Source organism: Sceloporus undulatus, chromosome 4 (assembly GCF_019175285.1).
Source record: "Sceloporus undulatus isolate JIND9_A2432 ecotype Alabama chromosome 4, SceUnd_v1.1, whole genome shotgun sequence".
Taxonomy (NCBI): Eukaryota; Metazoa; Chordata; class Lepidosauria; order Squamata; family Phrynosomatidae; genus Sceloporus; species Sceloporus undulatus.
Window position 1 is genome coordinate 96,750,397 of NC_056525.1, and position 26,089 is coordinate 96,776,485.

General features: G+C 38.6%; 1 protein-coding gene across 12 annotated transcripts in view; it reads left to right on the top strand.

Moving 5' to 3' along the window:
* NEXN (nexilin F-actin binding protein) overlaps positions 1–26,089 on the top strand; it is a 44,563-nt gene that overhangs the window by 8,230 nt on the left and 10,244 nt on the right. For 5 of the 12 annotated variants that reach the window (XM_042465985.1, XM_042465982.1, XM_042465986.1 and 2 more), the window contains 7 exons: positions 13,837–13,922; positions 15,282–15,473; positions 15,624–15,702; positions 16,747–16,895; positions 21,189–21,233; positions 23,981–24,178; positions 24,367–24,546. In XM_042465985.1, the coding sequence (XP_042321919.1) occupies positions 13,896–13,922; positions 15,282–15,473; positions 15,624–15,702; positions 16,747–16,895; positions 21,189–21,233; positions 23,981–24,178; positions 24,367–24,546 (870 nt within the window). In that variant the 5' untranslated portion in view covers positions 13,837–13,895. The remainder of the gene's footprint in view (positions 1–13,836; positions 13,923–15,281; positions 15,474–15,623; positions 15,703–16,746; positions 16,896–21,188; positions 21,234–23,980; positions 24,179–24,366; positions 24,547–26,089) is intronic. The other 7 variants (XM_042465988.1, XM_042465994.1, XM_042465990.1 and 4 more) reach the window with 4 other exon arrangements.

The window sequence follows — 26,089 nt, forward strand, 5'->3', positions numbered from 1 at the left end:
CAGTGCTTTCACTTTAAAAATGCCACTAAAAACATATTAAGGAATGTGCTTCCTGTGCTTCTTGTATACAAATGGGTTCATGCTTCCAGGAGGTTTCTAAGAATACAAATTTAATTGTAAAAAAGATATATAACTTTTAAAAAGAAAAATGGCACTTGGAATATGGATTTATTTTATTTATTTATTTTGCTGCCATGGCAAAACTGTTGCAACACACATATTCACAATGTTCTATAGAGTGAGATGAATCAGTTTCATGTAAGTTGCCTACTTCTGCAACACAACTCTATCTCTCAGCTCTAAGACAGTCAGAAAAGCTACAGGTAAACCTCTGGTTCCCATATGACATAGGCTTCATTTTCTTCACTACACTGTATTTCAGTTTGGAATATTTCCATTGTACTTTTTAAAGACATTTTGAACCAATTGGCCAAAGACAGTGAATAAATGTCAAATAACTCAGTTTCTGAAGAGAAACAATCACTTTGGAATTAAAAGCATTATTTACTTGCATTTGGAATATTTCTACACTCCCTTTCCAACATATTTCCCAAGATGTCACACCAGTGGAAGCAGCAGTTTATGGCAGAAAGAATGTTCTCTGCTGTGGTAACCTTGTTTTGGAATGGCTTTCCTTTGGAAATCTAATGCCAGCGGGGGCCTTATTTTAGTGCCAAGTTAAAACTTGGCTCTAACTTAAGCATTTAGGGGCCCCATAGCCTTGTCTTGACTTGCACATTTTTTAATCCTGTTGAATTGTTTTAAAATGTTTTCTAATCTTTAAAATTGTTTTATTGTATTTATCTTTCTTTAAGATCTCTAAATACAGGGCAGGATATGTATTGTAATAAATAAAACAATAGGGCCAAATACTAAACGGTTACACTAGTGCACACCTGTGATAATTGATTTACACAGAATCATAGCGTTGGAAGAGACCACAAGGGCCATTCAGTCCAACCCTCACAATCACAATCAAAGCATTCCTGATAGATAGCCATCCAGCCTCTGTTTAAAAACCTCCAGAGAAGGAGACTCCATCACTCAGAGGTTGTGTATTCCACTGTTGAACCACTCTTACTGTCAAGAAGTTCTTCCTAATATTGAGGTGGAATCTCTTTTCCTATAGTTTGAATCCATTGCTGCAGGTCCTATTCTCTGGAGCTGCAGAGAACAAGTTTGCTCCATCCCCAATATGACATCCCTTCAAATATTTAAACTGGGCTATCATATCACCTCTTAACCTTCCCTTCTCCAGGCTAAACGTACCCAGCTCCCTAACTCACTCTTCATAGGGCATGGATTCAAGACTTTTCACTATTTTGGACACTTCCTTTGGACATGCTCCAGCTTCTCAGCATCCTTTTTGAATTGTGGTACCCAAAACTGGACACAGTATTCCAAGTGAGGCCTGACCAGAATAGAGTGGTACTATTACTTCCCTCCATCTAGACACAATACTTCCGTTGCTGCAGTATAGAATCACATTGGCTTTTTTAACTACTGCATCACACTGGACGTTATCAGACAAGGGAAATTGGAAGTATAATCCAATGGCAATCCGAATGCAATCATGGGGTTTAACGTTATTGTGTGATAGACTACCACACGCAAATAAGGGCAATAGCAAGCTATTTTCGGGCAATGAGAAGTCAGTTTGAACGCAAATCGAATTCACGTAAATTCGCTAAACTAGCAAATTCACGTGAAAGCGTTCTGGCCCCACTTTCTTTTCATTTGAAATTAAGAGAAATTCCTCCCGTGTGATAAACTCCACTGTTGTCTCATGTTCAACTTGTTGTCTACTACGGCTCCTAGTTCCCATGTACATTGCCCAAGCACAGTTCTTGGTAGTTTGATTACAGTTCTTTTGGTATAAAGTGCAGTTTGTTTCTAATGTCATTGTTCAAAAGCTGTGATGCTAGGGTCCATTTACACTATATAAATAATGCAGTTTAAGATGACTTTGAGTCCTGTAGCTCTATCCTGTGGAATCTTGGGGCCTTTTCTTCTAGAGTGTGTTGGTGTCTCACCAAACTACAAATCTCAGGATTTTGTAGGATGGAGGCATGGCAGATAAAGTAGTGTCAAACTGCATTATTTCTACAGTGTAGGCACACCCCCTAGTTCTCTGAGTCTGAAAGGTCTTTAACCAATAATTCTATGCATTTTTATCTGATTGTTAGTTCTAATGAACTAGGGTGTCTTACTTCTAAGTAGACATGGGTAGACTTGTGCTGCTTGACTTGTTTTTGTTGAACAACAGTGATCCCATGCCAGATGTCAAATTCCTTTCAAAACCGGAGTTACAAAATCAGTTTTGGATTATGACATGGAGATCAGCCGCTAAAAGAATTTCATTCCAAAAAAAGTTCTGTTGGCAAGCTTCTTTTGTGAACCTAAGTAGCTCTTTGGATGCTGGCATAAAAATGGAGTTTTATGGACTTTTCAGAGCAGAACTGCAGTAGTTTCCAAAGATGTTTTAAAGTGACCACAAATGGAATTTTGTTTGTTTTAAAGAGAAAAAAAAGGAAGTTCCATAAGTTCTTCAGTACCTTGGCATATATTGTTCCTAAGATCTAGATTGCTGTCACACTGCAGAATTAATACAATTAGACACCATTTTAACTGTCACAGCTGCATCCTATGGAATTGTAAGATATATAGTTTGTAGTGGCACCAGAGCGCTCTGACAGAGAAGCCTGAATACAACACTACAAATCCCAGAATTCCATAGAGTTGCACCATGTTAAAGCGCTATTAAATTGCAGTAATTTGGCTGTGTGATAACTGCCCAAGTTTCCAGCTCCTGAACCCAGTGCTGGTTGATATTAGTTAATCCACCATTTGTGAACATCTGATGAAATGAAACTTCACTTTTGAGCATTAGTGAATAGGCTTGGGAAAGTAAGACGGTGTGGCATATTTTCATTAATTTAATTAGCAGGAAAGTTCATTTTACTATTCTGTGTTGTGGATTTGCTGGTAGTAGTTGATATATACTTTCTCTGTTGTACAGTTTTTTCTTCTCTTAACCGTAACATAATGCAACATCACTGTGATGGAAAATGGGATGCTAAGATGACTTGTGTATGATGGTTTCCACCACATATGATCGTGGAAAAAGTAATCTAGCTAACGACATCAAGGAAGAAGTCTTGGAACAATATTCGCCTTTTTCTAATTTACATGCTGGAAGTTTGTAGTGAAATGGAAATTGGCAGCTATACACCAGAACATGCTGTTAAGGAGGGAAGAAAGAAAGGCGGTGTATAAATATAACTAGAAATGTAATGTCTGGACAGCTGCTACAGCCTTAACAAATGTATTTTTTCTCAATCAGGGATGTAAGGGAAATGGTAAAGTTTAGCTTTATACAGTTTTCGAGTAGTTTATTGAAAGACCACATGGAAGTTGTACAAAGAGCTCATCAAACTCCAATCAAGTAACCATGGGACTGCTTAAATGAAACAGGTGGTGGAGTAGTGGAAAAATAGATGGTTTTTGCTTGTGAATATAAATTTCATCTTACATGGTATCTATAATAGTAAAAGTGCGTGTGTAACTTTCAGACACCTGAAATTTAACATGGATCCTAATGAAATGTGTAGTGTTAGGCTTAAGAGAGCATCCTTGGGCTTATATGTTTTAAAATATTAATACTTTTAATTATAATTTGTATGTAGTAACATCTGTAGTCAATAGATGGAAGACTTTCTAATTGGCAGAGAAGGTTGCAGTCAGACCTGGATATTCATGCAACTAATTAGTCTATTCATCTTATTAGGGACGTGGTGGCTTAGCGGTTAAGACACCAACTCTGATGACTGCAAGGTTGGCAGGTTGCCATTTCAAGACCCAAGCGCTGTATGAAGGAGTGAGCTCCATCGCTAGTCCCAGCTTCTGCCAACCTAGCAGTTCAAAAGCATGTAAAAACACAAGTAGATAAATAGGTACCACTTTGATGGGAAGGTAACAGCATTCTGTGTGTCCCCGATTAGTCATGCTGGCTACATAATCACAATGTCATCTTTGACAATGCTTGCTCTCTTGGCTTAATAATGGAGATGAGCACCACCCCTACAGTTGGACACGACTAGACTATCATGTCAAAGGAGAAGCCTTTACCTTTAATTAGTCTGTATGCAGCTTTATGTATTGCTCTTCTCTGCAGGACCCTGTCCTGCTGCTTGGTGAAATAGAGTGAGTAGGACAGAAGGCTAGTCAACTACCAATGTGGGAAAGCGGGGGGCAAAATGGAACAAGAAAGAGCCCTGGGATACTATGACGGATTAAGTTTTTTTTAACCCTTATGAAACTGGATGGTTCTATTATGTAAAAAGAAAAAAGTACATGTGGATTAACAAGACCACTGCTGGCGCAGCATCCTCACGATCCCTTCGTTCTGGGGTTTTTCTCCTTTCTACTTCTGGTAAGAAGTAAACACAGTCAAAGCAATTGGGAAGAATAAATCACCAGGTAGAGATGTCATACCAATCCACAGAGACAGAATCAAGTTTAGTTCTAACTAAAATCTACCAAGAAATTTGGAAAACAAAGCAATAGTTTAGAGATTAGAAGTGATCAATATACATTCCCAGCCACAAAAAAGGAGACACAAAAGATAGCAGTAATTACAGGACCATTGCACTAATTTCCTATGTAAGCAAAGCTATGTTCAAAATTCTGCAGCAAAGGGACTAAGCAGACAAGCCAAGCCTGGGCTATCCTGACCAGGGTCCTAACTTGGGTTGGTCCCCAGGCCTGCGCAACGATGGAAGGGTTTACATGCGCACCTGCCACTGTGCCATAGACCTGCTACCACAGCAGACCCATTACTTTCCTCCACTGTCACTGCTACTGAGAAGATCCCCATCACCATGTTGGACAGTGAAATGGGGAATCTGGTTGGACTCATATAGTCAGGAGCCCCCTTTCCATGTCAGATGCGGTGACAGGGGTATTTTCAGTAGTGGCAGAAGAAGATAAGGAGCATGCGAAACTGTCCATTCTACTGGGTGTTGCTGCGGAGTTTCTGACAAATCCCATGGCAAACAGTGGGTCATTCTGACTTGTAGTAAGGGCCCTTTGCACCAGCATCAGACTGGGACCACCAGATTGGCATCCGGTCTGCCCAATCCCAACCTGGAGGCTGGGGTAAACATGGGTCTTTTGACCTGTGCTGACAGCCCCAAAGTTTCCTACCATATATTCCTACCATGATGGTCCTGATATGATCTAACGTTACTGTGGACTGTGCACAAACTTCTCCTGAATGGTGGAAGGTTACAGGATTGGTATTGTACTGGAACCATCTACATTTTTTTAGGTAACTGAATGGGCACTGTTGCTGACATCCTTTTAGAACTGCTTGTTTAATATGTTCTTCCTTTAAATACATCCAACCCCTTCCCCTTTATTCCCGGTGAATTTTGTGATCTCGTTTCACTGATATAATTATTTTTTAGCCTAGAGTCCCCCCCCCCCCCCAAGATTGCTGTTGCAGTGATTTGCACTGTTGGGTGGATTTGTAGTGAAATCAGGTATACTGAGATCAGAAATCCTATCCCATGTACTTTCCACACAACTTATTTTAATTAGTGCAAAGAACTTTTAAAGTCAATTTGTGTGGAATATCAGTTTCTTTATATACTGTCATGTTCAAAATATTTAAGATGTACATTATCATTATCTTCTCTCTTATCCCTGAAAAACAGGCATGCACTACATATAAGTGGCATAATCATTTCCTAATATTTTTTTTATTACATTGTTTCCTGGCCAGGTCAAAATATGTGGATTTTGGCAAAATTCCTTGATAAAATACAGACTTTTAAAATTAAAAGAGAATATTTAATGAAATTATTTTTCCCCGTTATGTTTCTACGTGAAACACATGTTGCCCTCTGACAACAAAATCATGCTCCCCCCAGATCCTTTAAAAAACATTATGATTTGGCAATGAACACTATCATCTGCTTAAATATAAGGATAACTTTTATGTATTACAACTTGATGCTGATCAGTAGTAGTTTGCCTAGCATTAAAAAGAATGAGAAAGAGCCATCTGGCTGAACTTCAATCCACTTTATTCGCGCCCTGTTGTCTTTAGAGTGGAGAGTAGAAACCAGAAAAAGGGCAGGGTTCCTAATTAGGAAAATGTTCCTGCCCGTTTTATAGACTTGTAATTCAGGTCTTGTTATATCTGCTCATGCAGGTGTTCAGGCAGTACTGTTTGCCAAAGAGTGCTTGTTCTCACTTGTGCTGAAACATGAATATGGCTCCATTATCTTTTACACATTATTCTTTGCTGTAAATATTCATTCCTCTTGCTATTGAATCATTGCAATACGCTCTGCATCGAGGGCTTCATCTTAATCATTCCTTCTCCTGATTGAATATCTGACTGCTTCCACCCAGTCTAGATGTTATGCATAGCTGAGGTTATACATAGTCCTTCTCCCACCTCCTAAAGTTCCCTCTGAAAGCTGAAATTTGAGGATGAACCCACCAAAAAAAAAAAAAAAGGCTTAAAATGAAAAATTAAGGAAGGCCATATGCAAAGCGTAGAGATGTCTTCTCTTTCTTTTACACAGTTTTTACAAACGCTAAGTTATAACATGGGAAATTCCCTTTAGCTTTTCTTAACATAACACTTGACTGAGCTCTCTGTACAGTACATTTGCTATGTACCAGGATATCTTTTAAGTTTTTTGAGTGCTTGTCTTTCTTTTAGACCTTCAAGGAAAAACAGTTATAATTGAGTGTGTTCTTAATTTTATTTGATGACATATACGGTACCATGTGAGCATGTGCACTCATGCACAATTGCCTTTTATTTAGTTTTGTTTCTGGTTTAATTTTCCAGATCATTTTAAGAACTTCTTATTGTTTTGATTGCCAGAATCCACAGAACACTCTGTACATGTTGAAGTAAAGTAGTATTATAGTGTGTGCTTGTTTGACTGTGCAGACATGCGCAAGCTAGCACTCTCCACACTCATTGAGTGTAGTCTATATTCCATTATTTGTCTGCTGTGGTAATCTGGGGGTCAATGTCCTGCTCTGCAGGAGATGTAGCAGGTTGATGGGGTAGAATTGCTCATTCAAGTTCCTAGAAGATTACTCTTTCTGTATCATTTCTATCAGTTAGTCCTAGCTTACAATGGCTGTCTGTTAGTGACTGTTGTTGTTGTTGTGTGCCTTCAAATAGTTTCTCTTAGGCAAACTATCACAGGTTTTCTTGGCAAGATTTGTTCACAGGGGTTTGCCATTGCCTTCCCCTGAAGCTGAGAGAGTGTGACTTGCCCAAGGTCACCTAATGGGTTTACATGGCCAAAACGGGATTCAAACCCTTGTCTCCAGAGTCAAAATTCCAATGCTCAAACAACTACACCATGCCTGCTCTTGTTTCTCATTACTGACTACTCAAGCATAAATCCAAGTCATGCATGTAAGTAAGTATTTTTGGTCATTGCAGTGGTTGGTATTCTCTTCCTTCCTCTTTAGTGTCCAAAGTTCCCCCCAACACCCAAGACTCGTTGTTGTGTTGCAATAGCCACCCCTATGGCCATTCTGTTGCAGGTGGAGAGTGAATGCGATCATTTCCCGAGCCAGATGTGGGTTGATGACATTACAGTGGTCCCTTCACATTTGCAAGGGTTAGGGGCACAGGACTCCTGTGAAAGTGGGAAAACTCCAAATAACAAAAACAATATGTTTTTACATAGTGATAGAACTCAAAGATATAGTCATGTTAGTCTGTAGAATCAGTACATAGAGAGATTTAATTGGCAGCATGAGCTTTCATAGAAGTCTACTGAAGTCTACGAAAGCGCATGCTGTCAACTTCTTTATTTCAGTTAGTCTCAAAGGTGCTACAAGATCTCTCTATGTACTATGTTTGTACCTGAGAGAACACCTCTGTAGGCTCTCTTGTGCAACTCTGTGGTCAACATCTGTCAGACACTGACCATAGAGGTGTGCTGGAGGAGCTACAAATGCCTTGTTCTCTCTAGGAATCTCTAGCCTAGGTCCTTCAGTGCAACTTTTGGTTAAAGTTGACCATAGAGTTGTACTGGAGGACTTAGATATTCCTAAAGAGAACATACTAATGCAATCCATGAATAATCAAATCTGAAAAAGTCAAATCTGCAAATGTGGAGGGTCTTGTGGAAGAACTTGGAGGAACTTAGCCAGATGCTTCTCCAATGCATATCTCCAAAACTGTGATTATGCTACCCAATTATGTCAGTGTGATACCACTTCAACTACCATGGCCTATGGAATTGAGATTTGTAGATTGGTAGGCTACTAGAATTCTCTGCAAGAAAGCTCTAATAGACTCCCCGGAACCAGGCCATGAGAATTAGAGTTGTATCAAACTGCCGAAACAGTGTAATATATATAAATTCCAAATTTGTCTAGCAAATAGCTTGACTAAAGAATTACTATATTTCCCTTAAAAAGTGAACAGTGGAATTATGACTTGACTCAGACACAGAAGGCAGAACCGAAAATAAACTGTATACCTTGACACATTTGGGGAGGGTGGATATGTTTAATCCAGGCCAACAGTCCTGGAGCAGATATGCTGGATTTCTTGATCAAAATCAATGATTGTGAATGAAGCGAAATGTGATGTTTCACTAAAAGGCTGTGGCTGCTCCATGAATAAGCGCATCAATTGTCTGATGGCTCCAAAGAGCCTTGTTGGGAGATCATATGTTGAAATTGTTATAGAGGATGCTGCATCATTTCTATTACAAAGAATTGTTAAATTATAAGTGGGCATTTGCCAATGTGTCCAAATCAGAGAATACTCTTGAAATTACTTAAGTATGATTGTAACATTTTGATAGTCTAAAAAGCCCAATGCATTTCAGCCTTGCCACAAATTGACCTTTTTCAGGGGCTAATTATAAAATAAATGAAAGTACATTTATTGTAGTTGTGGTATTAGGACAAGACATAAATAATCTCTTAAAACATAATGTCTTAAACATCAAATAGCATCTGTTATCCCTACTATCATATACATACCTATTATCAGAGATTTCAGAAACTGCAGCTCCAGAAATCTCTGATAATGGGTACGCATATGATAGTATAGATAATAGATGCTACTATGATCAATGTACTTTTATTTATTTTATAGTTAGCCCCTGAAGGCGGCCAATTCGTGGCAAGGCTGAAATGCATTGGGCTTTTTAAAATAATAAAGTTTGTGGACCATTAACAGCCCTTGTGACCTCATTTCCTTTAACTCTTCTACAATATATAAAATCCAAATTTTGCAGAGCCAAAGTGGTTTCCCTTACTGTAAACCAAAGTCTGAATCTAAGCTGATGTGACTGGAAACAGCTGGTGTCATTCATCTACTTCCCATTTTGGGAGGAGCAGCTCTGTTTGTATCTTTCTAAAAATAGAAGCTTTCAACTTTTAGCAGTAACTCAGAACAGACCTCTTGAAATCAGATTTTTTTTTGTTCTGATAAATATAACTGTTGCTTTTCTAAGGCAAGAATCAGAATGTATGAATTATTATCACCGTTATTTGTTTCCTTTGGATTGTACTCTTTTCTTGCTTTCATTAGTGTTTGCATAAAGACATTTTATAATTCTAAACTTAAATTACTTCACAATAAAAATTTCCAAATGTTTTTAGCAAGATAGTCTTGCTGCTGTCTACTGGATGATAGGTAGAAAGTCGTGGGTGGAAACTAAAGAGACATTGAAAGAATTCAGAAGGGAAAGTGGGAAAGATCAGGATTATGGGATGGGTACAATCAGGAAGAATATGAATAATGAAGATTAAAAGCTGTCTCAGGGCTGAAACAGATGGCCCTATAGAAAGCCAGGTGGGGGCTGTGGCAACCACACACCGCAGCCCCAATCCAGCCAGTTTTTGCCCCCAATAGGAATGGAAAAAATCCTCTCCTATTTGGGGCAAAAAAGCTGCCCCTTTGTTGCTAGAGCTAGCTTTTCAATGGCTCCGGGGGGAATGGATTTAAACGCCATGCCTGCAAGTCATCTGGAAGCCGGCACCCCCAAACCAGCAAGAAGCCAGCTTTACCAGATCATCTGTTTCAGCCCTCAGTCTCTACACATTGTATTCTTGCATAGTCACTCCAAGCATTTATAGCTCCAGTTCCTGACCTTGACCTTTCTGACTCAGCCATGATCTTCCAAAGTGTGTCTCCTGAGTCAGTCACACCTGTGAGAATCCTGCACTGTCCCAATTATTCAAAGACATCGTTGGAAAATCAGTAAACAAAGGGATCTTGCAGCACTTTTGAGACTAACTGAAAAATAGAAGTTGATAGCATGAGCTTTTGTAGACCTGAGCATACTTCCTCAGATGCATTTGCATCTGTGGAAGTAGACACAACTCAAGTCTATGAAAACTCATGCTACCAACTTTTGTCTTTCAGCTAATTTCAATGGTGTTGCAAAACCCTTTTGCAACTGATGTACCATTTATTGTTACCTTTGCCTCCTAACTGTACAAGACTTCAAATGTGTCATGTGGAGCTGGAACTGTAGATAGTTGGTGCCAGGGAATCAAAGGCAGAATAATATTACTTCCATTTGACATATAACCACTGGCAGTCTACCCTGTATCTCTGTTTAGTTTTCACCCTGACTCTCTAGTTATTTGTGCCACTGATTTTTCTGCTGCTGCTGCTGTTGCTGTTGTTATGTTTTGGGTGAAAGTATGTAGCAACTTAAGGCTACCCAGCAAAAGATGGACCAGGTTGTTGGGAGCAGAATTAGTTGTTATTTAAAATAGGTTATTACCAGGAGTCTGTGTCTGGTTTGTACACTACACTCTTTTTGTAAGTGAGGCCCACCTTACTATTCGCTCCTCCCCACATCCCAATTATTATTATGTGCTGTTATTTTTAGCAGCCAGAACAATCCTGTTAGGCTACAGAATACTTCCACCCATCACTCACCCAGCAGAAAAGATAATATTGTGGATGTAATAATTATAGATGTCAAATAACACACTGTTGAAAAAAAATCAGACTATTAAAGAATTTACTATCCTATACTAAAGAGCTTATTCCTTCTATTAAGATTTCCCCAGGCTATAATGCATGTTATACATGACTGTAAAGAAAGATCCTGTGTTAATTTGGTAAAAAAGTTATTGAACTGTTGAGAAAAGGTGCAGATTCCATGATGGTTTATATTAGCTTACCTCTTTGTAGCCATAGACCAATAGGTGGAATGATTTAGCTACATGACAGGTTTAAGATAATGATGTGCAAGTTACTCTAGCAAAACATATGAAAATACGAAGTATTCAAAATTCAAAAATTTAAAACAGTAGGCATGGGTCACATCATGAATGAATAAACAGAACAGATACTTTTTCAAAATGTGTCTTATGAAAAACACCCATTTGACGGCAATCCCTGGAAGGCAAAACCATGTAGCAATAATATAACAATCACTGATTCTCAAACGTTGGTCTTCCAGATGTTTATCACTTCAGCTCCCAGATTTCCTGACAGCTGGCCAAGCTGGCTGGGGCTTCTGGAGTTGAAGTCCAAAATAGCTAGAAGACTAGAGTTTGGGAACCATGCTGTAACTGCTCTTTATCAATCCATACACTCTAATTTAGGTGTCACAAATCATATGCAGCACTCATTACGAGTATGTCCCCAATCTCAAATAGGAAGCACAACAACAACGACAACAACAAAACTTACATGTAAATAATGTTTCTGTTTTTTATGACTGGCAGGAAATATTCAGGAAATATTTCTCTCTTCCCCCCCCCCCCCCCAAAAAAAAAAGTTTTGAGAGAGGTTATTTTGGAACAGAAAAGTGGCAAAGTGGTTGGTTTTGGTCTTTCCATCCTTGTATAGATATCTGTGGTTTGATTTGCTTTGTTTTTAAAATCACTTTCCCAAGCTGCTTTTAATGACTTGTAAAGGAAAAATAAGATTCTGAAATGCTACAGGGCTAAATGGGAAAGAGTCTTGTGTATTGTGGAGGAAAAGATTTAGGCCCGTTACAGATGGGCTAGAAAATACGCACGGAGCGCGTACTAGGGTTAGAAAGGGGCGGTGCTTCTGCACCCCCCTAACCCTAGTGCGTGCTCTGCGGGCACAAAATGGCAGCAGCCATTCCACATGGCCGCCGCCATGAGGACGTCACAGCCGCGCCGCCTCTATACGGGGTGGCGCAGACGTGACATACTCACTCCGCACCAGGGCGCCTAGTGCGCCCTTAGCGCGGACCAGGAAGGAGCTCCGTTTGCATTATATTGAATGGGACTTGAGCATCCACGGATTTTGTTATACACAGGGGATCTTGGAACCAAACCGCAGTGTATAACAAGGGTCCACTGTAGTACAAAGCCAAATAACAAACCTGAATCAAAGTCTTTGATTGAGTCACACTGGCTTGTGCCTTCCTTCCTGGAAGGCAAGAAAGCTATTTTATTTTCTTTAGCTGTTACACTTGGTCAGGTTTAAATGTTTCCGTTTTTGTGCAAAATAAGCATTGAATCCAGTGATGCTTCACGTATGGAGGGTGGGGAGGGTTTTCTGCAACACTGTGTTTTAAAAAAAACCTCTGAATGATACCACCTGTAAAATTCACAGGTTAGATTTTTAAGTATATAGTACTGTCCTATTAGGTGGAGATATGAAGTTGCTCTGGCAGAGACTGCGTACAAGGTCTTCAAGTAGTTTCTGTATTTCTATTAAGCTGTTTAAATAAATCCTTGATAAAGTCTTCTCAGATTGCAGGTTGTGCACTAACAAAGTCTCAGAAACTTGTAGTAAAGTTGGTTCCATGCAATATGGGAAATTGGACAAGAAAGATCAGTTGAAGAAAATTAAATGGTATTATGGTAGACTTCATTACAAAAAAGGGGGGATAATATTTGTAAAAAGTAAGTCTGGGCCATGCAAACATCTGTTGCACTGCATTTGTCAGCCTGTAAGGTCCCATAAGCTTTTGGTTTAGCATAGGATAACATTTCAAATAAACTGTTATCACAAGAACAGCTGAAGTATTTCATACTTTGGAGTGTATTTATTCTTTTACTGTCTTATTGCCACACTTAGAACTTTATCATATGAGCCTCTGTTTCATTTTGGTTGTCGCAGTCACATTATTTAAAGAGAACAGAAACTTACTAGGTTTCATTAGATACTACAGATCGAGTGATGGAAGTTCGTAAGAAATCATGTCAGAAGAATTCCCTGCTTTCTGTCTTAGCAGGTAATGTTTGTGGGCTTATATTAGAATTAACAAATTGGATATGAGATGGGCTTCCTCTAATTTAATCCTGAATATATCATGGAGCAGGGTGAAGTACCCTAAATCTCCATGAAGGCAACTGTCCTCGGTCAACTTCCAAACTCCAACTTTCAGTTGCAGCTGTTCTCTCTCAACATGGTTATTGCCCCCCAGTAGAGAGAGCGGGGAGGGCACAGAGTTTGGTGACAGGAACAGAGCAGGATACTCCTCTATGCTCCCTCCCTCTGCTCTCCACTGACAAGGCAGCAGCTGTGTTGGGACGGGACGGCTGTGGCTGGAAGTTGGGGAAGATAGGTAGCGAAGTCACACTTGATGGAGCTTTACAGTGCCTTGTCCTGCACCATGATCTTTCCAGGATACAGGTTACAGGAACTCCATCCCATATCCAACCTGGCTATCCTAGCATATATGTCCAGTGAATGAAATCTAAACAGGGCAAAATTCAGTCCATACCTGCAGCACATAGATACTGAAGTATGCATGCTATCCCTTAGATTACTATTAAAAAGCTCTGTTACAATATATTACTCAGGCGATTTTTTTTCTTACAAAGGTGAAAACTGAAAACATACATTTTTGCACCCATCTGTTACTGGATCACAGATCATAGCCATGAATGACGTCGCACAGAAGGCAGAGGTATGTAAGAGATTTAAAGGGGAAGTAATCATAATAAATTGTGGCTTTATTATATGAACCTGAAGTAAGTCCTGTTAAGAGGGTTAGACCTATAACTCTTAAAAAAAGTGACAAAGTTGCTAGGGAAGGAAGACACACAGTTTAGGGTTTTATTAGTTTTGGGGTAGATAAATAGGCATCAGTAATCATGACTTGTTTATACATTTTAAAAACAACAATTTTCACATAACATACAACAATGTGATGTAAGGTCTTATGGGATACTCATTTCATCCTGGGTTGTATGGCTTCCAAGAAGTATAGCCATTTAGAAAGCCAGTATCTACTGTATTTGAAAAATGCACACCCAAACCTTGGATGCATTTCTAGTAGGATTTAAAGATATTTTTTAGGGTTTTCATTTATGATGGGTTATTCGACTTCAAAATGAGGTAGCCATTTAAATAGTCAATGTCTACTGTATTTGAAAACTTCGATACTTATGCACTATTGGTCTCTCTTAAAACATGCTTTTGAAAGTGCATGTGGAGACCATCTTGAAAATATAGCCATATATAGCTCAGTTATTAGTTACCGATTTATCTGGGCTTAAAGCCCTCTGTGTGTTAAACTAGGTCCAAACAGACAAAGTAGACTGCTACAGTCTCACAATTGAGCTGGAATGCATTAAAGTTGTTGTTGATGATGACAATGGTGATGATAGGAGAGTGAACATGTTGCCTTGTGGTTGTGTGAGGTGATAACATTGACTGCAAAATCTACATTTAACATTGTACATGGAAAGATCACACTGAGTGGTTATATGAGCATAATTTCAGGAGTTTTATTTAGTCGTATCTACTGGGACAGAATTATCCCCAAAAGCTGTAAGAATAAAATTTATAATTGTTCATTAGATGTAGAGGAAAAATACTACATGGCAGTTCACATGTCATTATAGATGAAGAATACAGGAAGCATAGAATAGTAGAAAACTATTGATTTTCCTACAAGAATTGTTAAGACAAATTTGATTCTGTCTATTAGTGTGGGGCTAAAGCAAAGTTGGAGAAAGAATGGCCTGTGGGTTGCATGTGGCCCTCAGATCCCACTTTTGCAACCCTCCAAAGTCCCCTACTAGTTTGTCAAAGATCTATGCTTACTAATGGTTAAAGAAAAAGAAAAGAAAAAGACCAGATGGTTTCTTTTGGTTTTTGAAAAAGTATAAATTTGTATGGGATAATGCAGCTTTGGATACAAAAACCTTGATTCCATTTATATCTGTGCTTCTGTAGTCTCACATTCTGTCTAATACTCTATGTAATTTCTCTGCTTCTGCCATCTTTTCTCTGTCTTTCCCTTCTTCACACCTTCACAAAGATTCTGCTTTCTTCATCTAAACCTGTCCAAAAGTCCTATGTGCCCAAACTTCGAAAGGGTGATGTAAAGGATAAATTTGAAGCCATGCAGAAAGCAAGGGAAGAAAGAAATCAAAGGCGATCTAGAGATGAAAAGCAAAGAAGAAAAGAACAATATGTTAGAGAGAAAGAATGGAACAGGCGAAAGCAGGAGGTCATTTCCTTTGCAAATACTTGTTTTGTTACTTTTATTTCCTTTAATACTTTGACACTTGTATAGATTTTTTTTCCTATAAGAAGCTCTAGAGTTTTGATTTCAGTCTTAAATGACAGTCAACATTAATATCTCTGACCCATTATTCAGATGAAAGAACTACTTGCTTCGGATGATGAAGAAGAAATGTCTTGTAAAGTAGAAAAAGCTTACGTTCCAAAATTGACAGGTAAGAATTAAAAAGTTAAAGTCCATAGTTGTTGAGTGTTTGGTCCCCCCTCAACCATGTTTTGATATTACAAATTATTTGACTCTTAATTTCAAGACATCTGTCACTAATGCAGAAGGATCTAGTTGCCTCCTTTAACAGGTACAACAAACAGCCTATCTCTGTGTTCTGGCCATACTCTGCTGCTTACACACCTGCTTTCAGAACTAATTTAGAGTGCCTATGTACCTTTTCTTTTTTTAAATCCTTCCTTATGTTCCTTCCTTCTTTCCTAGATGTGCTTTGTTATTCCAGATGTTACCCAAAAGGCAGGGGGACCTAGGGTCCTCACCAACAATTACAGCATCTTCTTGGTATTTGGGGGGAATTATTAGCTCAAAAAGGAGGCCTGCAAGAGGTTGGGTGACTTTGGGGATCTTTCCACCTATGTTTACCAGTTCTCACTGCAGAGAGACTCGTGTTTTAATGAACAAGAAAGTTTTATTTAGAAATATGCAAAGATGAATGCATACACACAAAGCCAGTGCAACTCTAAGGGCCATACAGAGCTAATAGAAATAAAGATGCGAAAAGCTGGATAGTGAGAAACTGGGAATTAGAGGGGTGATGATTACCAATCCTGAAGAGAGGATTCCATGGAAGATGGAGAATGGCTCTGAGTCTGAGGACAACACAGTGAGAGGGACCTTCTGTGGACACACAGATTCCTTATCTTGTAGAAGATTTCTGCCCTTCTTGCTGAGAGTACACCTTTTTTTACATCCCTTCATTGTACTGCAGTGCCTGATTAATACTTGATCGTCATTTTTCTGGTATTTTAAGAATGCCTTTTTAAATTTAATTTTTTAAATTTTAGAAAGAAAATATTATAAATCTGTTTATGTTGGCTACTTTTTCTTTATGGCCCTTCACTGCTCCAAGTGCCAGTAATGACAGTTTAAAATAAAAGCCTATGTTTATATAGAATAATTTCCCCCATTGTTGCCAACACATGAGAGTCTGAGATTAAACTGAAAGTTTGCTTTTTGCCTTTGCTGTTCATAGGAACTGTCAAAGGAAAGTTTGCCGAAATGGAAAAACAGAGACAAGAAGAAGAAAGAAAAAGAATGGAGGAGGAGAGGCAGAGGAGAATTGAACAAGACATGATAGAAAAAAGAAAAATTCAGAGAGAGCTGGCAAAGAAAGCACAAGCGGTATGCCTATAGTAATTAATAGACTATCTTTCAAATACAAAAAATAGCCATGCATTTTATGAATGTACAATAATTATTCCCTTCTGGCTTCTGAGACATAGAACACTTGATGCATCGTGTGGCATAAAAGAGGCAGGAACCCTTCAATCTGTAGGTAGTGTGCCAGGGCCACTGGTGTGCACCCTACCAAGCAAAAAATGTGTCTCCAGAAGCCTCCAATGGGCCATTTGTCTATTTTAAGACTTTATGCTCACCTTTCCTGAAATCCTATCGGAACCTGAAATGGAATGATGGATATTTACTTTGAAATTCTATTCTGGGTTGGACCCTGTGAATAACATTTGTCCACCACCACTACAGAAGTATCCATTTGGTAACTTTTTCTTTTGGGGAAATTGATAGGTAAACCTCATGGGAGTCTGGGCAAGTGGAGGATGGAGTGGATGTAGCTGCTAGTACTCTTGCAGATGCTTGTATATCAAATTTTTGTTTAAAAAATAACATGTCAAGATTGCATTTACTAATTCCAATATGAGAGCTGTGTGTGTGTGTGTGTGTGTGTGTGTGTGTGTGTGTGTGTGGGTGTGTGTGTGTAACAGGCTGAGTATCCTTTATCTGAAATGCTCGAGAACAGAAGTGTTTTGGCTTTTGGCTTTTTTCAGAGTTTGGAATATTTGCATACTGTATATCTAAAGAGATGTCTTGGAGATGAAACCCAAGTTTAAACATGGAATTCATTTACATTTTGTCTATACTTTATACATACAACACGAGGTTAATTTTATACACAATATTTTAAATAATTTGATGCATGAAAGTTTGTGTAAACTGAAGCATCAAAAAGCAAAGGTATCACTATCTCAACCACCTATGAAATAATGGACAGTTTTGGATTTTGGAAAAATGGATTTCTGGATAAAGGTTACTCCGTGTGTGTGTGTGTGTGTGTGTGTGTGTGTGTGTCCTACTATCTGGTTATTCTGTGCATTTCTGTTTGCCTACAGTTGAGGAAGATTGTAAATCTGCTCTGGACTTTAGTTAGATTTTTAAAGAAGTTATTTAAGGGGCCAAACCTGTTTTAGAGATACAGTTCAGCACTTTGGATAGCTCCTTTACTTTTTGGATTGATAGCCAGAGTGGATTCACCATCTTAAAGACACAGAATCCAAGGCTCTTCCTAGAATGGTGGTGGGAAGAACCATCTTACTGAATCCCCTGCAGTCCCCTGTCCCACCTCTTCTGCTGTTGTGGATTATCTCCTGGCCTCCGAAGCAGCCTTTTACACAGAGGCAAAAGGGCACAGAGGCAAAAGATCCCAGAAAGCCTACAGAAAACTATGGGAGATAGACCATTTCTCCACCTACCTCCAGCAATAGAGTTCCCATGGGAGGAACCGCACCATTGATAATCTGGATCCAGTTGTAAATTTAGTATAGTTGGCCCTCTGTATCCATGGATTCAACCATCCACAGCTGAAAAAAAATCCAAAAAGCAAACCTTGATTTTACCATTTTATATAAGGGACACCATTTTACTATGCCATTGTATATAATGGGACTTGAACATCCACAGTTTGATATACACAGGTGGCCCTGGACCTAAACCACAGTGGATACCAAGGGCCCATTGTAGCCGAATACTAGAAGGTAATTGTCTCTAGCTTCACAACACCCAAAACATTAGGCAAAGTTTTAATGTCTTAGTTTATTTGTTGATACAGTAGGCAATTTATATAACACAGTTCTCTTTCCAAGAGAATGGCATCTATCAGAACCCCAATACCAAAAGATATGTATATCTTTTTTTAAGACTGAGGTTTCTCAACAAAAAGACAGGATTTTGTGTGTGAGTATGGTTGCTTATTAGATCATATTGTCATGTGACAGTAGAAAACTGGTAATAAAATCGTGCTGCCAGTAAGGCACAACATGTTAAAAGACTAGAGACAGAGCCAAGAATACTGTCCACTGATATGAACTTAGCAAAAGGTCAGGTATGGTATAACATTAAATGCATATGGATTTCCTTTATAGGATTTGTACAATTTAAAAGACTAACAACTTCCAGTTCAAAGGCATTTCTAAGGTTTTGTAGTAAAAAATAATTCCAATAACATAAAATAAAATAAAATTGCTTTGTTTTTATGGGATGAAATGTAGCCAAGTGATTAAAATGGCCCTGACCTAATGTTAACTACATGCTATTTATGGCCTCACTGATGACTGTTGTCTAGGTCTTATGGAAACAGTCACAGCTCATGGCTAGACATTAAATACCACTAGATGCTTTAGCATTCCTTATGATCAATCTTGCCAGCAATAAATGAAACTGCCCATATTGGCATCTTGAGTTAACAGTAAGGCCCCTAGTTCTTTGGGTTACTTGTCCACTTCTAGACTAACACATGTAGTCATATTATGAAGCATTTCTGTTGCTTCTTATTAATTTCATTCTATGGTTCCCTTTAGACATTAGTATTTCCACATGGAAGCCACTGAAAAGCTGATACAATGCTCTTGCTTTGATTGTATGCAGCTTTAGGAAGCCATTACTTCATATTTCAGGTGGCACAAAAATGACAGATATTCATATAATAACAGAGACATGGTATTTGGATTAAGTACTATATATGCCATGAGGAATCTTGCCCTGGATCTTTTGCAATGATATTTTGGTAATGTGAAGTCGAAGGCTTTCATGGCTGGTATTCATAATTATTTGTGGGGTTTGCGGGAACAAACTCTTCTAGAACATGGCCACATAACCCAAAACCCCCACAAAAAAACATTTTGTTAACCTTGGAGCTGTAACAGTTAGCTTGGTCATTACTCTTTCAGTGGAAACTTTATTTTCTTGGAATTATCTTGTTTTAAAATGTAGTGGCATAAATATTGTTGCGGAGTAAACTGTAATTACCAGGATTTCCCTGGAGTATTATTAGCATTGTCATGATGTAAACTAAAGTACTTCACTAATAACTGTGTAAATGAGCAGACTGTGGTAAATGGTTGTTGCCAATTAGATCCCTGTGTGTTTCACTGAATTAGAGGGATCTGCTCAGGATGGCTTTACATCCTAGATTTTATAGTTGACTGGGGTAGAGTCCTCCCAGGTGTGACGGTCACTTGTATGTGAGATTCATTAATGGTGCCTCAATAAAGAGAAAGCAAGAGCTTGATAGCTTCTGAATGTTTTAAAGGGATGTACACCACATTGTATATATTCCTCAAAGTTGAGTGTGTATATTCTGTGCACACATGATCTAAACTGGATGAAGCATGATATATGAATGTCTGAAAGAAACAAACAAACAAACGTGTAAAAGCTTTGGTCATACATTACTCGACCTGGTAAGCACATTAGATATGGGGAAGAAAACAAAGCTGGGCTGCACTGTGTTTATGTGTACATGGAATATCTGTGACTATAGGATCCAGCCCTCCTTTTCAGATCACAAAACAAATAGGGAGAATACCAGGAAATCATACTTTCCAATAAAAAAGGCATTCCCTGCTCACTCATTACCAAACCTGCACATATTGTGATTCACTAATATAGCCCAACTTGGCTAAGAGTATCAAAACAAGGTCTCAGTTGTAAGCTGGTGGGCTTCGTTCAGTCAGCTGGGTTAAAAAGCCCTATACCTTTCAAAATCCTGGCTGCATACCCTGCATTGGGCTGGGAGAATGCAGTTTATGGAAAGTTTATACTTTGGATTACAACTCTTAGAATCTGCTAGGTATGGCCACAGTTACAGTCCACAGAAGTAAATTTTATCAGCTCTGGTTTGACTTGGTAGGTGATAAACTGTTCCATGGAGTTGGAGGTTGTTGTGTGACTTCAAATCATTTCCACCTTACAGCAAATCTAAGGCTATGGCAGGGTTTTCTAGAAAAGCTTTGTTCAGATCAGGTTTGCCATTGTTTTCCTCTGAGGCTGAGAGTTTGACTTGCCCACAGTCACCCAGTGGGTTTCCATGCCAAGCAGGGATTCAAGCCCTGGTGACTCAGGGTTCCAGTCCAACACTCAATCCACTGCATCATGCTGGATGAAGGTAAGGCATGCTGACACCTGAATTTCTGATGGAGCTGAGATGTATTATCCGAAGAGAAATGTCTGATCAGGAGTCACATAGATTTACATGTGTGCATTGGAAGTTGAAGGCGTATCATATTTAATACTTTTTATTGTCATCTCTTGATTTATAATCACTCACCCATTTGCACAATATTTTCATTTTATGAAAGAAAAAGAACCAAAGTAACACTGTTGTGTAAAATTCTTATTTAATAGATTGATGAACAATTAATCAATTCGGGAACTGAATCGTCATCGGAGGTAATCAGACTTCTTTACAATGAAACATTCGCCTATATATGATTCATTGTTATTACTGTAGAAATAGATGTTTTTAAAGTGCTCTGTGAGTATTGGATAACATTTTGGGAAAGAGGAGATCAGATTGGATAGCAGAATATTTTCAGATCGATCATTGTCTCTGGTGTCTAGAGTAAATGTAACTTCAGAATTACTGTTACTCTCCATATTCTATGTGTTAACTTTTGTTGACTTATTGACTTTTATTTACTGTGCTTTATCCTTTGCTAGAAAGAAAAACGTATATTTATCTTAGACTCTGAACTTTTGTGATAGTTTGAGTGGAATTCTGAACTGCCATCTGCTGGTTGATCTTGTCATTGGCTGAAGCTGGTGAATGACCGAATTGTTGGCATTGAATAGATGGAATGTCTTGAATTATATTGTTCCAAGGAAAAGGTTGTGATCTGATAGAACCAAAACGGCTATTCCATTTATTGTCTGCACTGATGTAATACCATTACATTCGCATTGTAAGTGGGTATATTCAGATAGCGCTATCCTGGTACCAGTGTATCAGGCGAAGCATACCTACTTACAGTAACAGGATTACAAGTTCATCTGCTACTGGTTGAATTTTTGCCCATTTTTTAAAATTTAGTAATGTTCATACAAACATTTCAACAGGCATACAACAAAAATATGTCTTGTCATGTTATTTATTACTCACGAAAAAGCTTTGAAGTCAGTTAAATTTCAGGCTTTTACAATTAATTAAGCTCCCTTTCTAAGGATTTATAAGGATAAAAGTCTCCAGAGCTTCTTATATTAAAATTAGTTGCAGGATCATTTAGAACTTAAGTTTACTCATGTAAATTGATACCATTTTAATAATTAAAACTTAGGTAGGTTGTAGAGACCCCGGTTAAGCTGAGTAGGTGTTGGTTTGGTCATTGTTTGGATGTGAGTGCCACTTTGTGCATGGTACTTTGAGTACAAGGATGGAAGAAGCATGGGATAGAAATGACACTTCTGGTGTACCTACAAGAGAACTGCTTATCATCTTGGGTAGTTTTTAAAATTGCAAATGCACTAACAACCCAATGTGTAATACTATTAAGTAGGAGCACCTATATCTTAGCACAAAAGAGGTTAACTAGCAATTTTAAGGTACCTTGCCATGATTTCATAGCTGCTGCTAGAACTCTGTTTTGCTGGTAGTCAACCAGATGATAGCTGTAATTTCTTATGCACCAAGGGTGAGGTGCATTCAGTTACACACAAAGACTGCTGCAAGGCTCTACTGTGTGATTTAGGCAGTTTTGCTGTAGACTCTGTGCTGCTGCCCCAGTATGTAATTAAGAATCCATATGACCTATTTCTTGCATGCACCCTAAAGAGCTGTGATGATCATTGTCGTATGATTTTTAAAGCCTGGAGTAGCACAGCTGTGCTTGAGGGGTGGTTCCATATATTGCAGTATAGTGCTTCATTTTGACCACATCAACTAAAGATGCATATTATGAATGCCTTTCCCATAAGATACTCTTTAAGACATTTCTACATTCTTTAAAAAACTAACATAAAATAAATGTTAGATACAGGACATTTCTCAGTAATGCTGAGTACCATATCTAATCTGATTCATTGAAATTTCATCGAAGATCAGCATTTAAAAGAGGTACGAAACTTTGGTTTCTGATTTTGTTTTGGGTTTTTTTTAATGCTTGAGATGCTGCAGGTTATGCTTCATTTTTAAACATGTCAGTCTCCTTAAGATGATTCCCATCAGTTTTAATACCTTGTCATTGGTATCTCTCTTGCAAATGGGATGCTCTGCTTCTCTCTGGACTTAATTTTTAGTGGAATGAACTGAACTTAACTGAATGTTTGAGGAGAAGATACTTTGAATTAATATTGTAGACAGTACTGTTAACTTGTTTTCAGGAGAACTTTATTCCTTATGCTTTATGCTTTAGGGCAGTACTAACTGTGGTGGCTGTTTCTGAAAAAGCTAGGTACTGTACATTTTAGTACATTTTAGAACAGATTCCTTTAGTAGTCAAAGTTGTATAAGCCTATGTCATATAGTAGCAGACTGATTTAACAATGAGAGACTCTCCAGTTGGTATATAACCTCTGTCATGAACTTACTGGGCAGGGCTAAGCAAAACCCAGCTTCTCTATCAACAATATAGGAACAACATTGTCCTGCCGTGCAGGATGGTTGTAAGGACCACACAGATTTATCTGTAATTTGTATAATCTGAATGTTTCATGAGCAGAGTTCCTCTCATGAAACAGTAACCTATAAAAGGGGAAAATATACTTTTTATCAATTTGCCTTCCCCTGTCCAACTCTTTGCTGTAGTTTTCTACCGGTCATGGAGCAACGAGAAACAAAAACACCTTCTTCCTCCAGCAGGAGTATCCAGATCTTTTCCGCATAAGGAAGGAGCCCGTGTTCATTGAAATATGTGTATCTAACTCATTCATTATCTTTTTCATCATTCAAAAGTGCAATCCAAGTGCAATATGTGTTCAAGGTTCTTATGAATGTTTTCCAGACATTCTGTTAATCTTTCCCCAATATCCTGTTACTATCTAAAGGCTAGCTGACCATTGGAAGCTGGTTTAGTTCTACAGTGGCCACAGACTGGTCTCCCACTCTACAGGAAAGTGAACATTTTGGTGGAATTGCAACTATTCACAGGCAGTAGTAGCTGCACTGTCCAAATGTTCATGGCAACATTTGTTTTTGACAACAGGAAGGTGATGATTCTTTGCTAGTGACAGTAGTTCCTGTAAAACCTAGCAAAACACCTGGGAAGATGAAAATAAGTTTTGAGGACCTAGAGAGAGAGAGAGAAGAACAAGAAAGACGAAAACTTGAAGAAGAGAAACGTTTGAGATATGAGCAGGAAAAGCAAGCTCTCAGGGAAGTCATATATTTTTCACCAGATGTGGTAAGCAAACTGGGGGAAATACCCCTTGCATGGTGATCATAAGCATGTTTACATGATAGTTAGGCTTACTGATTACAAGATAACTCACTTCCAGGTAAGTGGGCTCAAGAGCATGGAAAGGAGAGATGTTAAGTGTGTACATTAGTATCATGAAGGTTTAAGTCTTGAGTAATAAATTTTCTGTACAGGATGAAGAAGAAAATCCTGATAGTGAAAGAAAAGATTCTCCATCTCCTGGTAAAGTGAAATTAACATTTGAGGAACTGGAAAAACAAAGACAAGAACATCAGAGGAGGCAAGCAGAAGAGGAGGCAAGACTACGTTTGGAAGAAGAAAAGCGTGCCTTTGAAGAAGCAAGGCAGCAAATGGTAAACATGTAGGGCTATGTTCCAGTATACAAGGAAGATCAAAAAAAGTTTACTCAGTGCATGGCTCAGTAGTTTCCATTTCTTAGACCTACAAAAATAAATATAACGTAACATATTTACTAAATAGGAGACCAAAACATTGGGCTGGTTCTAGCTTCAATTATGCTAGCAGAGCATCCTAAGTGGAATATTGCTCAGTATATACACTCATCCCTCCATATTTGCGGATTTGATTATTCACTGATTTGATTAATATGTTATCTCTAGGAATATCTAGGTCCTCCAGTGCAACTCTATTGTCAACTTTAACTAAAAGTTGCACTAAAAGACCTAGAGAATCCTAGATAGAATATTCTACTAGGCATTTGTAACGCCTCCAGTGCAGTTCTGTGGTCAGTGTCTGTCGGACATTGACTACAAAATTGCACTGGAGGACCTAGAGATTCCTAGAGAGGTGTCCTTTCAGGTAAAAATGTGGTGTTTTTGTTATTTATGGTTTTTCCATGTTCACGGGGCTCTTGTGCCCCTAACCCTAGCGAATATGGAGGGACAAGTGTATTTATTATCAAGAGAAGTGCTGATTTCCTTCGTGCCCTTGAAAGTCTGTTACATCATTTAAGCCTCTGCTGCATAGAGGTAGGAAATCCTTTGGAACAGTTTGGAAAGTGGTTTGGGGGTGAGGAGTACTACGGTATATATTCGTGTACAAGTCGATCTCATGTATAAGTCGAGGGAAGGTTTCAGGGTCAAAATCCTGGATTTTGATATGACCCGTGGATAAGTCGAGGGTAAAACTTTGGAGGCTATAAGAAAGGATAGAAAGGGGGAAACACCACTTCCATCCCTCCTTCTCCTTATGTGGACCTCTCCCAACCTATTCCCAGGTGCTGGAGGAGAGGTTTTAACATCAGATTGAGAAAGGAAGCAAGTGGAATTAAATGGAGAGTTGTTTCCATAGGAAGCAAGGTCTTGCAAAAGGGAGCAGAGAGAGAAGCAAGTGGTTTTAAATGGAGAGGGTTTTTTTTCCCATGGGAAGCAAGGTCTTGCAAAAGGGAACAGAGAGAGAAGCAAGTGAATTTAAATGGGGATTTTTTCCCCCATAGGAAGCCAGGTCTTGTAAAACAGATCAGAGAAAAAATCAAGTGGATTTAAATGGGGAGATTTTCCCATAGGAAACCAGGTCTTGCAAAACGGAGCAGAGAAAAAATCAAGTGGATTTAAATGGGGAGATTTTCCCATAGGAATCCAGGTCTTGCAAAACGGAGCAAAGGAAGCAGGAAGTGGACTTAAATGGAGAGGTTTTCTGATTGGACGCAAAGGATTGCAAAATGGATTGGAGGGGGAAGAAACTGGTGTTCAATGGAGATTGGGTTATCAGGCTTGCTTGCTTTAGGACCCTTCTAAGCACTACTGATGTATTGACCTTGATATAAGTCAACCCCAAAATTTTCGGGTCAATTTTAGGGCATAAATTTCTCGACTTATACTCAAGTATGTACATGGTAGTCAGAATTTACATTCCTCCTCTTTCTGGTTGGTGGAT